The sequence below is a fragment of the Vicia villosa genome, linkage group LG7, assembly GCF_029867415.1.
Source record: "Vicia villosa cultivar HV-30 ecotype Madison, WI linkage group LG7, Vvil1.0, whole genome shotgun sequence".
In the NCBI taxonomy this organism is placed as follows: Eukaryota; Viridiplantae; Streptophyta; class Magnoliopsida; order Fabales; family Fabaceae; genus Vicia; species Vicia villosa.
The window spans coordinates 82,716,893-82,732,949 of record NC_081186.1 but is presented as its reverse complement, the minus strand read 5'-3'; the positions used below and the strand labels follow the sequence as shown (position 1 = coordinate 82,732,949).

Below are 16,057 nucleotides of genomic sequence, written 5' to 3'. Positions count from 1 at the left end.
TCATATGTATGTTTGCAAGATAAAAGACGAGGTAGAACAACTTCAAAAATTGTCGAGAGCAACCATGTGAGTAGAGCATGATCTTGCACAATCCAGGTTTCATGGTTTTAATAGATGATGTTGGCAACTTGATCATGCTCAGTCTTGGACATAGGTGGGATTTGTGGATACATAACCACTTTGTGAAGCGTATATGAGAGAATTACTCCCTCAACTTGTTGATTCCAAAGCAAGACTGAGCATTCTGTAGGTGTTTGAAGAAGACCCACCTTTGATGTTTCTCTAAAACTCACAATGTAACTTGAATCTGGTTGTGCAGAAAGGAGTAGCTTTTTTGAAACTTGAGATTTGATGATGGTAGCACGAGCCCAAGATAAGTCACAACTTCTCTAAAGTGAACTCGACTAGAGAGAGAGAGAGAGAGAGAGAGAGAGAGAGAGAGAGAGAGAGAGAGAGAGAGAGAGAGAGAGAGAGAGAGAGAGAGAGAGAGAGAGAGAGAGAGAGAGAGAGAGAGAGAGAGAGAGAGAGAGAGATTCACCAATGCTATGTACGTTTTGCCTGCTTTGTATTTCATTGAGTTAGCCTTCATTACAAAAGCAATCACTCTTATATACACTATGAGACTTTATTTTTTAGATAATTTTTTTGTTTTTTCGTTAACTTTTTCTATTTAGTATTCTCTCTATCTCATAAAAGTGTCGTATTCGCATATTTTTTTTCAAAATAGTTATCTATATTAATTTTATAATTAAAATAAAAATTCTAATATTTTTTTAAGGTAATTTTTTTTATAAGAGGGAAGTTTTAAAAAAAAAAAACTTTAAGTCATTTGTATAGTTGAACAACCACTTGTTTTTTAAAAATAAAATTTGTCTTAACTCACACGACTTGATTGAATAGAATCAATCTGATAAGTATGCTGTCTAAGCACTTAGCATAAAACATAAGACAATAAAAATAATTACACCAAACATACATAAAGACATCTAGAATAGTACAATCATGGGAGTAAGTGTACACTTTACTGAAAAACACATTGTGTTGTGTCTTAGAACATGAACTCGAGAAAATTAAATAACATAAAATCCCATAAAATAATAGTTTAACCTCAATTAGTGAAACCAAAACGTTGAACAATGTCTTCTTTTGCGAATCTCCATATCTTTAGTATATTTGTATTAAAAAAGCACCAGTATACTCTAATATAATAGTGTCTCACATTCCCTAAACTCATAGCAGACAGAACGTAGAGTATGAGATTTGAGACAGTGTATATTATTATTCTGTTACTGAATTATATATATGCACTGAGAGTTAAAAGTGTTGAGTTCAGAGAATCATAAACATCTAGAATTTCATATGGAAGATAATAGTATCAATATGTCAGGCTTTTGCATGAGATCTGGAAGTAGTACTAGCAGTGGCACGAAGTGTGGACGTTGGAATCCAACGACAGAACAAGTTAAACATCTGACTCAACTTTTTAGAGCAGGGCTCAGAACTCCAAGCACTGATCAAATTCAAAAGATATCAAATCAGCTCAGTTTTTATGGTAAGGTTGAGAGCAAGAACGTGTTCTATTGGTTTCAAAATCATAAGGCTAGGGAAAGACAAAAACGTCGAAAGGTTTCTTTTGATGATGACAACAAGGATGTCACAGCTCATCATAGAGACAACTCCATGCATGCTTCTACACAACGTAAGTACTTATAGTTTATGTCAAAAACACTATGATAACCCAATATATGTTTAGCTAAAAGATAAAAAGATGATATATACTCTTTTTCTTATGTGTTGCAGAACTTGTTGAGATGTACTCGGAGCCTAATAGGGTGATTGAGACTCTTGAGCTTTTTCCATTGAACTCCTTTGGGGAATCAGAATCAGAGAAGTTGAGTATGCATGTAAATGAAAGCATGGAAAGTTCAATATTTGCATACACGTGTACAATGGGTGAACAAATAGAGCATCCACCATTAGACTTGCGGTTGAGCTTTGTGTGAAACAGTTTCAATCTTCTGTATCATGGAAGTAGCTTTAACAGTAATGTTTAATTATCTAGTGATTAATTTTACATTACATGCCTCTTCAACTTGGTAGTATGTGATATAGTCTGTTGGATTGTACTTGGATATTGATTATAAAGATGACTTGGGATTCTATAATTCAATTTCTTTCATGAGATGTCTCACATTGGAATGCTTAGTTGAAGATTATTTTAGTACTTTACTGATCTACATTACAAATAAGTCATTTCTCGGTTTTACAAATGAGTCCTACTTCATATGCTAGGAAGCTAGCAAACCATACGCAAGAGAAAAACAAATGTGAAATAATCTCATTAACATATTAATTAAAAAATTCTTCTCTGTCTCAAATCAAATGGGCTGGACAAAACAACGACTGTATTTGGGCTTGAGTTTTGTGACCCAATTTGCAAGGCCATAATTTTACGGAAATTTTTTATCACACCCATATAGGATGAAAAACATCTCTGAAAACTCTAAAATATCCTTCGGATTGCATATCCGAAAACACCCTTTTCATATTTTAAGATAATATGCATGTCCGAAAACACCCTAATCCAGTTTTGGATATACACATGTGAAATGTGCTATGAGTATTTCATTTTTGAAAAATACTACAAAATTACATAGTTATAATCGTAGTAACTAAATTTAATATCTTTTTATTCATAAAATGTAATGGAAATAAAAAGTACGTAGACTAAAATAAAATATCAAAATATAGTAATCGTTGTTCTGATAAGTGTAAAATGTAGAAATACTACAACACCAAAAAAAAGTCATAAAATATGGGCTACTACTACTATTGAATATGCCTAATCCTAACCCCCTGCGACCTCCTCTGCCTCCTATATGCCGCCACGGCCTGCTGATTCTCCAAGAGCTCTTCATGCGATGGCCTAGGTGAACGCCCTGGAGCATCGGTTGTCATGATAAAATGTGACCCTTGATATAACGATGTCATGTATCCATCCATCTACACAATGCCAGCTCTCGGTTGTCCGCATACTCCGATACTCCTCTAGCACCAAATGATGCTCCAAATCCTGAAAGATAGAGTGAGATCTCGGCAAAAAATGGTGTCGGGAGCAGCCGCAAATGGAGACTAGGTATCATATGCACGCGCCCAAACTGTCTGATACAGCGCTCCGACAGATACTTACCATGGTGTTGCTCCCACATGCCAACTATCCGGAATATAACGAGATGTGGTAGAAGGGGACAATCTCTTGATAATCACGGAAGGGCGTCCGGTTGATGTTATCGTGAGCAGTACGATCGAGGTATATTCGATATGGCCCCACTTTCCGATTCTTCCTTTGGAGGACGTATCGTGCAGCCCTAGGCATGTCGTCGGTGTACAGCGGATCAAGATCGTAGCCATGAATGCGGTGGAAGTAAGAGATGATCCAACTCTGAAACACAAATATGAAAATATGTTAGTACAACTTAACAAATAATATATTAAATGTGATGTAATTAAAAATAAATGTACCGTGAGGAGTGTGCAAGAGGCAGTCAATTGTTTGATCCTCCAGTTGCATGCTTCATTCAACTTTTGGTATAGATATACCAGAATGACGGTCCTCAAGTTTCAGTCTTGGACTGTACTCAATTCCATAAAGTATCGTAGATATGTCACGTCCACGTAGGTTGCAGTTTTGTCCATAAAGAAAAACGTGTCAACCAAAAACATGATCCAACATCCTAGAGCACAATCGCAGTTGTACTCAACAAAAACCACATCCTTCTTATCCTCGGCCCCAGCTGCCGCTACCAAATAGTGCTCATAAACGCTTTTTAAATCTAAGGTTGCCCATGGATGTGATTTGATAAACGCTTTTGAATTTCAATCTCTGTAATTTATTGTACAAATTTCAATCTCCATAATTTTTTTATATTTAATTTTGGTGTGTTCCAGAAATGGTTTGTTTTATTCTAAGTGCATCCGAATTTTAAAAGTCAGATTCGAGAATTAGTTTTGTAATTTTGTAAGGGTGTATGAGTAAGTGATGGAGTGTAATGAGTATACCCTAAAATAATCTGTTTTCTATTCATAGGTCTAATATCATTTGGGCTAATCGATTGGGCTGTAGACACCGTTGAGCGAGTAAAGCCCAAAACGAAAACCGACGGAGTTGTAGTTTCAGTTGAGAGGGTTTAGGTGAGATCGGAATCAGGAAGAACAAAAAACAAAGAAAAATTTCAATTATTCATTCCTCGATTGAATCATCATAACAAAAACTAGGGTTTGAAGCACCGAAAAATCACTACTACAACAACAATGGATGTGATAAAAACGCAACAAATTTCATGGAGAGCCATAGAAAAAGTCGTAGTTCACCCTCTAGTCTTGCTCAGCATAGTCGATAACTACAACAGAGTCGCCAAAGATACTCGCAAACGCGTCGTCGGCGTCTTGCTCGGTTCCTCTTTCAAAGGCACCGTTGATATCACCAACAGCTACGCCGGTCAGTTTTTCAATTTCAATTTCAATTTCAGTTTTCAATTTCAGTTTTCAGTTGTTAATGGATTCTCAATTGTTTTCTTTCAACAGTGCCTTTTGAAGAAGATGATAAGGATCCTAGCATTTGGTTTCTCGATCATAATTATCATGAATCAATGTTCTCCATGTTTAAGAGAATCAATGGTATACAAGATTTTTGCTGCTTCAACTATTTCCCTTTTTTGTTGTTAATTTTTTATTGTAGTTAAATTTAAATGTTCACAATAATGATTAATGATTTCTTCTATTTTTTTTTTGCAGCTAAGGAGCATGTTGTAGGGTGGTATAGTACTGGACCGAAATTGCGAGAAAATGACCTTGACATTCATGGTTTATTCAACGAGTATGTTTTCTTAGCCCTTAATTGTGTTTCTTTTTTGTGTTTATTGCTGCAATTAGGAGCTTATGTTTCAGTGTATTTCTTGTTTTTTATAGCTTATGACTCTATGAGTAGTATAGTTTTATCGAGTGAGGTCCCTCTGCTGTAACATAGTATTGGGAATCAATTATGAGTGGTAAAGTCCCACATGGATTAGAAAAGAAGGGAACGTTGGATATATAGGAGAGGTGACCCATATTCTCATTGCCTTAAGGGTTTGAGTGGATATGTGGTGTCTAAGTCTCTTGGATCTGAATGTTTAGCCCACTGACACTTCTGGCGTTCCCTATATCAGAGTCATGACTAGTGATGTGGGTGAATCACATTTTAGAGGAGATTATTAGATTCAAGTGTGAGTGATTAAGTCATGACTAGCGACGTAGGTGAATCACACTTGTAAGGAGATTATTAGATTCAAATGTGTGGTTAAGTCTCACGTCGACTAGAAGTGAAGGAAATGTTGGATATATAAGAGAAATGACTAATAATCATATTGCCTTAAGGTTTTGGGTGGATATGTCGTTGTGTGACTTAACCATTCACACTTGAATCCAACATATAGTTATATTCAAATGAGTAATTATGATCATGTACGCGACATTTTCTTTTAAACTAAGTTAATAATTGGTTGTGAACAAGATAGAACAAAAAGTTATATATGTTATTTGTATAATTTTTATCAATGTTCATATCAATTTATGGATTGTTGCAGCTATGTTCCAAATCCTGTTTTGGTTATTATTGATGTTGAACCTAAGGAGCTGGGAATTCCTACTAAAGCTTACTATGCTGTTGAAGAGGTTAAAGAGGTTGGACTGAAATACCCTTTTATCTTTCTTGAAAAATATGTACTACTGGTTTTATTAATATATTGTGTCTTGTTAGTATGGCAACCATTCTGGTTTATATGTTGGAAGGAGTTTAGGTTTGTTTAAAACTTAATCTTTAGATGTAGGAACTGATTCATGGTATGTTTTGAATGTAGAATGCCACTCAGAAAAGCCAAAAGGTCTTTGTGCATGTGCAATCAGAAATTGCTGCTCATGAAGTTGAGGAAATAGGTATGTCATGGAATGGAATGCAGAGCTGCTGCATGTTCTTTTTGCTTTCGTTTGTATATTTTTAATCTTTTTTAATTAATGCTGAGTTTCTTTGAATCCATCCACCCGGTTCTCTTTAAACAATTTATCCTATAAGTTTATATTCTTATTTTCTTTGTGCAGGAGTTGAGCACTTGCTTAGAGATGTGAAGGATACAACCATTAGCACTCTTGCAACTGAGGTGCCTTTTGTTCACACTTCGTTATACATTGATTCATTTCTAGTTGGGTTTGGTTTTGTTGTCCTGCTCCGCCTCTAATAGTGTCTTTTTAGACAAGTATGTTAGATGATTCTTTTTTGATGTGAGGATAAATACCGACAATGTTGTTTATCATGTAGGTAAGTGCAAAGCTCACAGCCTTGAAGGGTTTGGATGCAAGACTCAAAGAGATAAGAAGTTACCTTGACCTTGTCATTGATGGAAAGCTTCCCTTAAACCATGAGATCCTGTACCATTTGCAGGTTGGTTTCCATAAATGTTATAACCGCTGAATCTCTGGCTGTTTCGAATGTTCCAGGAATTTAGTTTGATGTATGATTGTTGCCTATCAACTTCACTTAGTTTAATTCAAAACTGGATTTTAAATCAGTCACCTGACTTTAGCGACTACAAAAAAATCACTTGAAATGATCAGATTTTAGCTTTCTACAATGTTTTCTGGTGGGTTTATTCCGTTGATGTGGTTGACATGTCGTGTTTTATTTTGTTAGGACGTATTCAACCTGCTGCCAAATCTCAATGTCACTGATTTGATCAAGGCTTTTGCAGGTTAAGAATTTTAATTAATGTTAAGTATAAATGTCAGTGTTATGCAATCTCCCTTTTAGATTGTTGACCCTTTTCCTCAATTTGCAGTGAAAACAAATGATATGATGCTAGTAATATACCTATCGTCTCTCATCAGAAGTGTGATTGCACTCCACAACTTGATTAACAACAAGGTTAGATTACACTAATGAAACATGCTGCTAGTATTGCCATTGTTGTCTTCTGATTTTGGATTTGTATTTTGGGGTTATTATATTGCTACAATGACAAATTTAGAAATGTCAAATCAAAAATCAATTTAGTCCTTGTTTAGGGTTGATTTGTTTGTATCTTTAGGAATTATGATAGGATTGCATTTCTGTTTAGTTACATCATATCTCTCATGTATATAAATAGTTGTTTTCAACATTTTCAATAACACAAGTTTTCTTAAGAAATTTCATATTCAATAAGTGTTTATCATGCCTTTTTTCTTGGGCTTCAGTTAAGTAATTTGCGTTGATTTATTTGGAATTGTTTTATATTGAATTGAAGTTCCATAATTGATAATTATCAAGTGAATAGTTTGAAATCAATCATTAATGCAATTTATGTTTCATAACATCTGAATTATCATTTTAGATGCTCAACAAAGAACATGAAAGGGAAGAAGACTCCAAATCAGAGCCTGTACCAAGTACCGCAGGAAGTTGAGATTTGAGAGGATTGTGAGACTTGGAGTTCGAAAGGCACAGTTGTTTAATACAATCAATACTTGGACCTAGACATCGCCTTTTTGGTATCTCTCGAGTGTTCCTGCATGGGTTAATGAAATACATGTAATATGGCAAATGATCTTTTAACCCTAGGGATGTGTTATTGTTTCCGCCTGTGGTTTATTTACGATGTATTTTAATTCTATTGCTCTTTTGTCTTTGATTATCTGGTAGCTTCACTCAACTGTTAAAGGGAAATTTCTAATTTTACTATTTTCACAAATGTATCACATCAAAGTTGATGTTTATTTCCATTGCTTTTGTAGATCCCTTGCATATGCAGAATCTGATAACTACAATTCCACACTAATTTAATACTATCTTAGTAGAAAAAATAACTAAATAAAACTGATTTTGGAAATCCCAATTATCACAATGATTCTTTAATCTGGTTTAAAAATCAAGTTTGCACCTCATTAACAATGCGTATCACCTGTAAGTTGTTGATTAACATCATTAACAATAGGGGTGTTCATGGTTCATGAACTGAATTGAACTGAACCACATTAATGGTTCAGTTCAGTTTTTGAAAACTACTTTAATAAAAAACCAATTAATTGTTAAACCAATTTCAGTTCAGTTTTAAACTGGTTTAAAACCAGTTTGTATTTATAAACTAGTTTAGAATCAATTTCTACTTATAAACTGGTTCAGAACCAATTTATTGTTATAAATCAGTTTTTTTTTTATAAATTCACAATTGTTTATTTTAAAACTATAATTTTAATCTTTCGCATATGTATAAATTTAATTAATCAATTTTATATGCTGCACTTTTTATTTCTTAATATATTCATTCTATAGAATTTATTTCTGTTTGAAAAGTATTCCATTTTTACTGTACATAGTTTAAAAAATTTGTGCAAGCACAAAATTTAAAATTAATATAATTAATACGGTTACGGTATTATATTGCCAAATTTTGCTTAGCCATCGAATTGGAAATTCTTTAAAAAATAAGGAGTAATGATAGTTAATGTAAAATCTTAAGAATAATTAAGAAGTTTGGCACATACACTCATATTATATATTATATTCTGAATGTATACTCAGCATCATAGTATTGTTAATTCGTCAAAGCTAAAAAAAATAGTTATCGTCAATTAGTCAAAGCTAAAAAGTACTTATAAAAGCTTTCAGTAATTTTATACAATATAATGCAATATCAATATAATGCAATATTAATAAAATTCAAAAAAAAAAAATCATGTAATTCAAATAATTAAGGAGATAGGATGAGAGAGAGAGGAGAGAGAGGAGGAAACATAGGGAGAGATTTTTAAAATCAGTTTTTAAAAATAAATCCGTTTTAAAAGTAATTTATAATATAAAATTGGTTTAGAAATTAATCTATATAATTAAACCAATTTTTAGAAAAGGAACTAGTTTAAACCAATTTTAAACTGAATTAGAATTGTTTAAAATAAATGGTTCAGTTCATTAACCATTTAAACGGTTCAGTTTTTTTATGGTGCAATGCAGTTCAGTTTAGTGATATGGTTCAATTAACCATATTTTTGCACACCCCTAATTAACAATGCGTATCACATGTAAGAGCTAAGCAAGGATTGAGAACACCAACAATATCCATGAAGTGTATGTTTGGTTTGGCATTCGGAAGAGTCAAAAGCAATTTTAGAGATGTAGAATTGATTTTGGGTAATTTTAAGATGTTTGGTTAGGCAAAAGTAGAATTGATTCTGTCTCCAAAATTGAGTTTACTTGAAGCTAGAATTTGTAGCTTATGTGAAAGATTTTTACACTGAAATTTATTGTTCAACTCATTTTTACATAAATGTATCTAAACATAAATCTATTCTACTAAACTCAACTCTGATAAAATCAATTATACCAAACTCAATTCTATTATAATCAATTATGTCCACCGCCAATTCAAACACATCGGAAGTAAACAACATCTTCTACGGTAAAAAAAAAAAAAAAAACCGTTTGCTTTTAGTACTTTTAAGTCCTAATGAAAAAAGACAATAATGCATCAACTTTTGCATCATGAATATACAAGAGTGAAATGTTAAAACTTGAATACACTCAATCCTCCTCAGATAAAACCGATTGTTCAAAATCAGCATCCATAATAACCCCATCCAAAACATGAACAGCAATCTCCCTTTTTCTAACATCCACAATTTCAGACCTAACCCTATTAACAACCACCATTCCATCAACACCTTTCGAAACATACAAACCAAACCCAGACAAAGACTCATAATTCACAACCTCCCCAAACCTCAAATCAACCGACCAAACCCTACGAGGAACAGCCGAAAAACCCAACACACGGCTCACAATCGCATAAGTATCATTAAACCTGTCTTGTTTCAAACTATCATCCACACTCAAATGCAGATCACGTTTAAAAGCTTCCTCGGACGGAACAAAAACAGTGAAAGCAAGATCTTGAGGCAACATTTCAATCATCATTTCACCAAACCTGCCCAAGTTAATATCTTGAATCGAGACTTTTCTAGATCTGGTGATTTGATAAAACCCCATTTTCTGATTACTCTTGTTTTGAGCATCTGGAAGCTTGAAAAATGTTACAATAACTATGAAAATGCAGCAAACGGTTACCAGAATGGTTACAAGAGCGATCGAGTGCTTCAAGATTAAACCCCTGTTCTTCATTTTGATTAAACCCAACTTCCAACTAGAGAATTTGTTGCTAAGTGTAAAATAAATTTCTCAATTTTTTGCTTAAGTCACGTTTAACAGGATCCTATTTTCGAGTTGTAAAAGTGAAGAGTTAAGCTTGAAAAGTTAATGGAAAAGAAACAGAAAGTGGTGCAATACACACTAATAGGAAAATCTTAAAATACAAGAAACTGAGTTGTTTGAAGTCAAACTGTAAAATCACATATCTCGAGATGTTAAAACATGATTATTAATTCCACTTAAGGCAACAACGATATTGAAACTCAATTTACTGCATCCTCATGATTCTCGATAGTTTAAGCTTTTATAAAAATAGTTTTTAATTTTTATCTTACTAACTTTTAATTTTTTACCGAAAATTATTTAAAATAGTTTTTGAGTTTATAACTTTTAACATGTGAATTTTTCTCCAATTTATATCCATATTATTTTAACGAAAATTTATTTTTATCTTTGATTTACTTTTCAATGTAGTACTTGTTAGAAGATGTAATTTATGATTTTATTAAGCAATTTGTGTTCAATAAGATTGTGTAACCTAGTCGAAGTAGTTATAGAGTATTTAAATGGAGTTTTATGTGTCTATTAATGAAATTTGATGACAAGGGATAAAATGGTGATTTTACTATCAAAAGTATTTTTCCAAATTCTTGAATAAAAACCTACATGCCAGCTTAAATTAAAGAAGCATAATATGAAGAAAAAAAAATATGATTAGACCACTTATGCAAAGTACTAGTTGATGTTGTGTGGAAGGATTGACGTAGATGTCTATTTCATTTTATTTATCATTTTGAGTTTACTTAATATTTCTAGATTTTGCTCTGCTATGTAACATCAAAGCGGAGTTTTCAGTTGTTTGATGTTTTTTGAGAATTTTGTTGGGTTTATTTCCTTATGATGGAACTTAGTTGCTTATTAAAAGTATGAGATATTTTGTTGAGTTGTTGATGTTTTTAATTTCCGCTGCTTATTTTTAAGTTGAAAAGAATGTTTTATGAGGAATGTGTGACACCCTATGATAATTTTAAAATAAATAATTTGCATGATCCTTTTAAATAAGAGTTTTTGGGTTTAGGGTATTATAAGCACCATTGTAATGGTCAAAAGTATAGGGCTTGCTCGCGATGCTGAGATGCCTTGTATTGTGGTGTTACGACGTTTGTGGTGGTTTTAGAGGACTTGATCACTTGAGGTGAGAGGCTCTGTAAGTAAGCGTTATGCTTATGGTGTAATTTTTTCTGTATATGTTATGATTTGTCTTTTTCTCCCATTAGGGAAGAAGTATCTATAGAGGCTCTTGGGCCTAAAAATTGATAAATCCTAAGAGGAAATAATCGCCCATACTAGGAGAGATTGTTGACTACCTATATACAGAAAGTCGTGGTACGACTCAGTATGCATAACTAGTGAAGAGATAATGCCATTGTGCATGTGTCGTCTTAAGAGGGTGAACTCTCATACTACGCAAAGGTAGCATTCAAGTGTCACCTCATGGGTCGGGAACCCTTGCATCACTCTCACAAATGTATTTAATGGACAAACATGTTTTCTCTCTCGGTGAATTAATCAATTGATGTAATAGATAATTTATATTAGCGAATGAAAATAAATTGAAAAGAAAACACTAACATGTATTTTTTTTTTCTTTTTTTTTACCATTGACCTATATTTTTATGGGTTGCAATATCTTCTCAATTTTGTATTATATTGGACATTTTGTCTTTGAATATTAATGTCAAATTTCAAGCAAATTCATTTACTCGGTAAAGTGAAACTTTACATTAATTTTTAAATCAGAATGTTTAAGATCTTGTTTTCTGAAAGTGAAACAACAACAACAACATTACCTGACACAACTAGGAATGTCAATTTGCATATGTTAATGGAGATCTCTATGGGGATGAGGATGGGGATGGAGGGAAAAATTCCCCCGATGACACTTTGGGGCGGGAATTGGGAAAGTACCCTCCGCCCCGTGGATTCCCCGACTCCGATCATATTATTTAGGGTTAAATATGTTAGTGGTCCCTATAAATATGGCACTTTTCACTTATAGTCCCTACAAAAAATTTCATCGAATTTTGATCCTCATAAAATTTTCCGTCACGAATTTTGGTCCCTACCGTTAGATTACTCTAACGGAGGCTTACGTGGCACGCCACGTGTCATGCTACGTCAGCAACAATTTACGTGGCACGCCACGTGTCATGCCATGTCAGCAACAATCAACACTAAAGAAAAAGAGACAGATTGCGGGGGTTTTAAACCCCCTTTAAATAACTTAAAAACAATAAATTTTTACAAGCAATAATTTTTTACAAACAATTAATCAAACAATAATTGTTTCTTGAGTGGATTTGGTCTCTCCTGTAACTGTTCATATTATTTGTAGTAACATGGACACATTGATACATATTATTTGTGAAATTTGCCTACAAGAGAGTTAACCTCATTTCCATCTTTTATCAATCAATAAAATACTAATGCTACCTTCAGATGTTTCTATTGTTAAAAAGAAAAAGAAAAATGGTTATTTTAAGTCCATTTTCATGCATGCTGATATTCTAGATTGGTTCTTCATGTTTTTTGGTTTTTTATGGGCACATTCCATTTTCATGCATGCTGATATTCTAGATTGGTTATTATATGATGTCTAAAAGGATAAAAAAAAGTATAAAACAAAAGATACCACACAGATAGCATGTTCAGCAAAGTAACATCATGTAACCTTACTTAGACTTTATTCACATCCAAAGTTCAGCAAAGTGCATTAAATATCATAAAGAAAGACTGATATTTCATTTCCACCTTTGTTCAAGCTTATGAACATTGTTAGTACAATCTAACCAAAACAAATATTAAACATAATTATTGGATTCATTATACTACATGGTTCTAGATGGTGTTAATGCTAAAATTTTCATAAACTCTAGAGCTGAGATACAATACAAGACAAACTACAATAGTTATATAAATTATTCCATACCAGCAACAAGGAAACCCACAACAACACTCTCATCCTTACCATATCCTTCCCTCAGTTCAAAAGAGAGTGAAGAAATCTTATCTCTATAGAAACTATTGAAGAAATATAACATAAACAAAAACCAAACAAGAAAATGCAGAAAACAATTCAATCACTGTAAGAGTTTTATCCATTTCATCACTCTTTTGTCCAATAATTAATTCTTGCATGAATACTAGTAGATTCTATATTAATATTCTTCCACTAACCTTGATGTTTCTCTTAGTATTATTACTTGAAATGTGAATCTATAGTGTCTATTGTTTCTGTCCATGAACATGAACACGGGTTTGTTTTGCAATAAACCATGAAAAAGAGAAAAACTAAAACCCACTCACTCAACAAGCCTTCCTAATTTGCTATTAGGACAGAGTGAAACTGTATCATTTGGTCTTGTTGAGAAACTGTATCAGTGTAAGCATGAGCACTAGCAGGAAAGAGCTGAGAAATGAGCATCATTTGGTCTTGTTGGTAATGGTTCATTGTTTTTGTATTTTTATGTTTTGTTACTATCTTTTCTACGGCTCATGAGTGTAATCAAGGTTTGTAGGTTTGATAATGTGAAGAATGAGGGTAACAAAGATTTTCATACCAACCATTTGATTAATTGCTCTTGAAAATTTCTGCTTTTTTAAGTTATTTAAAGGGGGTTTAAAACCCCCGCAATCTATCTATTTTTAATTAATATTGACTTTTAATTGACGTGGCGTTACACGTGGCGTGCCACGTAAGCCTCCGTTAGTGAAATTTAACGGGAATGACTAAAAATGGGGACGGAAAATATTGCGAGGACCATTGTTTGAAGAAAATTTTTGCAGGGACTAAAATTGAAAGTTACCATATTTATAGGGACTAAAGTTATATAATTATATAATTATATAATTTTACATAAAAAATATTAATGTATTAGAAAAATGCACCCAATACATATAATGTACACACTCTCTTCTCTTTTTTATTTTCTCAATTATCTTTGTCTCCTCCATTTATCATATCCTCTATTCTCATCATCACAACAACCACTCTCCTTTGTTCATTGTGATTATGGTAATTACTCTTCAAATTCACTTTACTTCCATTAGTAACATGATTTTCATTCAATTAATAAATTAGCAGTTATGGATTTGCCACACTCAAACATATTAAATTTGTTTTTCATATATGTATTTTTATTTTTAAAAAAGAAAGATGCAAAATATATGTGTTTTTTTTTAAAGAAAAAAAAACGAAATACTCAGTTTTGATCGAAAATTATAAAACTTTTCTTAAGATTCGATCTATGTGGATCTCCGTGGGGATATGTGGGGATGGGGATGGAGGACAATATTCCCCCGTGATAGAGATTGGGGATGGGGAATAAATTTAGGGGTGGAACGGGGAGCGGGAAGTATCCTCCTAACATTCTCTGCCCCATTGACATCCTTAGACACGACAAATGATGTTTTGGAGATGAGTTAGATTTAGGAAACGATTAATGAACATAGTACTTACTCCCTCCATTCCTATTTATAAGCAAATTTTAACTTTTTAGATTCATTAAATAATTGATGTATCTAACCTATATATAGTCTAAATACATCATTTATTCAATGAACTTTAAAAGTCAAAATTTAATTATAAATAGGAATGGAGGGAGTATATGTAAAAAACTGGATTGCGTAGGGCTTTTTCCCTTGGTAGTCATCCCAACCGAGAGAATAAATTACTTCTATTACATATACCCAAAAAGAAAATGGTGAACCGTAAGGAATTTCATTTACAACTTGTTATCATTGACTACTTCCTTTTTGGATTGAAATATCTTCTTAGTATAATTAGGAATATGTTTCTCAATATTATCCGGCAAGGAAATCAATAAATCATTTATTTTTTGAATGACAGTATTGAGAAATTATTCCCAAATATAACAATGTATTGCAAGAGATGAAATCAACAACGACGACAATATTCTGTGAGATAGATTACAAAAGCAAAAAAAAAAATTATTTAAGGTTGGTTAAATTAGTTTCTTCAATGCATGAATCTAACAACAATGTCAATAACAACCTTGAAATATTTTCTAACTAACTAAGAAACCTTAAAATATTTTTCTGTCTTGCAATCCATCCCAAAGAATAATGTTTATTAGTTTGGAGCGGAAGTTGACGAGTTAGGTTAAGAACAAAATAGGGTTATCTTTCCTCTTGATTTGTAATTTAACCGAAAAAATAGACGACTTAATGTTTAAATAAAAAATAAAATAAAAACAATGAAGCGATTATGAAAGAAATAAAAACATCAACGACAATTGTGAAGATTTGAAGCATGTTCTTTAGTTAGTTTTTCCCTCGATTATTTATATCAACCACTAGTGTATTACCAATCCAATTCCTTAACTCAAATAGCCAAGCAAATTTCTTCCACAAATGAGCAATGAGTTTATGAGTTACAATCTTTAAATCTATCAAGTTACGAATAATTTTGGAGCTTTGGATCGCACAATTCGATTATTCTGGCTCTCGAGATTGATTTAAATCACCATCTATGAAGGAACAGTTTGTTGAGTGAAAAAGAGAGATTGATTTGTGTTGAAGCGGCAACAAAAAGTAAGTATTTATTTAGTTTTATCATATCGTCTCCATAGAGATTAGTGCTACTGAATTTCCTTTCAACAATTTCTCGCGTTTATGAGTTTGGATTAAAATGGGTTTATAGTCAATGCGAGAATTAAACTTATGAACATAAAAAAAATTTCATTCTTCAAAAAGGATAGAACTCTTGGGTTTGAATTTCATCTACCCTATCAAATACTTAAACTTACTACTCAGTTGTACTCAACC

The 16,057-nt window shown here is 32.7% G+C and overlaps 3 protein-coding genes across 3 annotated transcripts; 2 read left to right on the top strand and 1 right to left on the bottom strand.

The window, feature by feature from the left end:
- The first annotated feature begins 1,264 nt into the window (after positions 1-1,264).
- On the top strand, positions 1,265-2,148 carry LOC131617615 (WUSCHEL-related homeobox 7-like). Its single transcript, XM_058888877.1, has 2 exons — positions 1,265-1,699; positions 1,801-2,148. The coding sequence occupies exons 1-2, from the start codon at positions 1,360-1,362 to the stop codon at positions 2,001-2,003; spliced, it is 543 nt and encodes a 180-aa protein (XP_058744860.1). The 5' UTR covers positions 1,265-1,359; the 3' UTR covers positions 2,004-2,148.
- A 2,026-nt stretch (positions 2,149-4,174) lies between these two features.
- Positions 4,175-7,791, top strand: LOC131617614 (26S proteasome non-ATPase regulatory subunit 7 homolog A). Its single transcript, XM_058888876.1, has 10 exons — positions 4,175-4,498; positions 4,585-4,677; positions 4,795-4,876; positions 5,625-5,721; positions 5,898-5,973; positions 6,136-6,194; positions 6,353-6,475; positions 6,725-6,782; positions 6,870-6,955; positions 7,404-7,791. The coding sequence occupies exons 1-10, from the start codon at positions 4,312-4,314 to the stop codon at positions 7,473-7,475; spliced, it is 933 nt and encodes a 310-aa protein (XP_058744859.1). The 5' UTR covers positions 4,175-4,311; the 3' UTR covers positions 7,476-7,791.
- Positions 7,792-9,512: 1,721 nt separating this feature from the next.
- LOC131617613 (uncharacterized) lies at positions 9,513-10,335 on the bottom strand. The gene has a single exon (XM_058888875.1). It carries the CDS (start codon positions 10,181-10,183, stop codon positions 9,587-9,589), a length of 597 nt encoding a protein of 198 aa, XP_058744858.1. The 5' UTR covers positions 10,184-10,335; the 3' UTR covers positions 9,513-9,586.
- Positions 10,336-16,057: the final 5,722 nt, after the last annotated feature.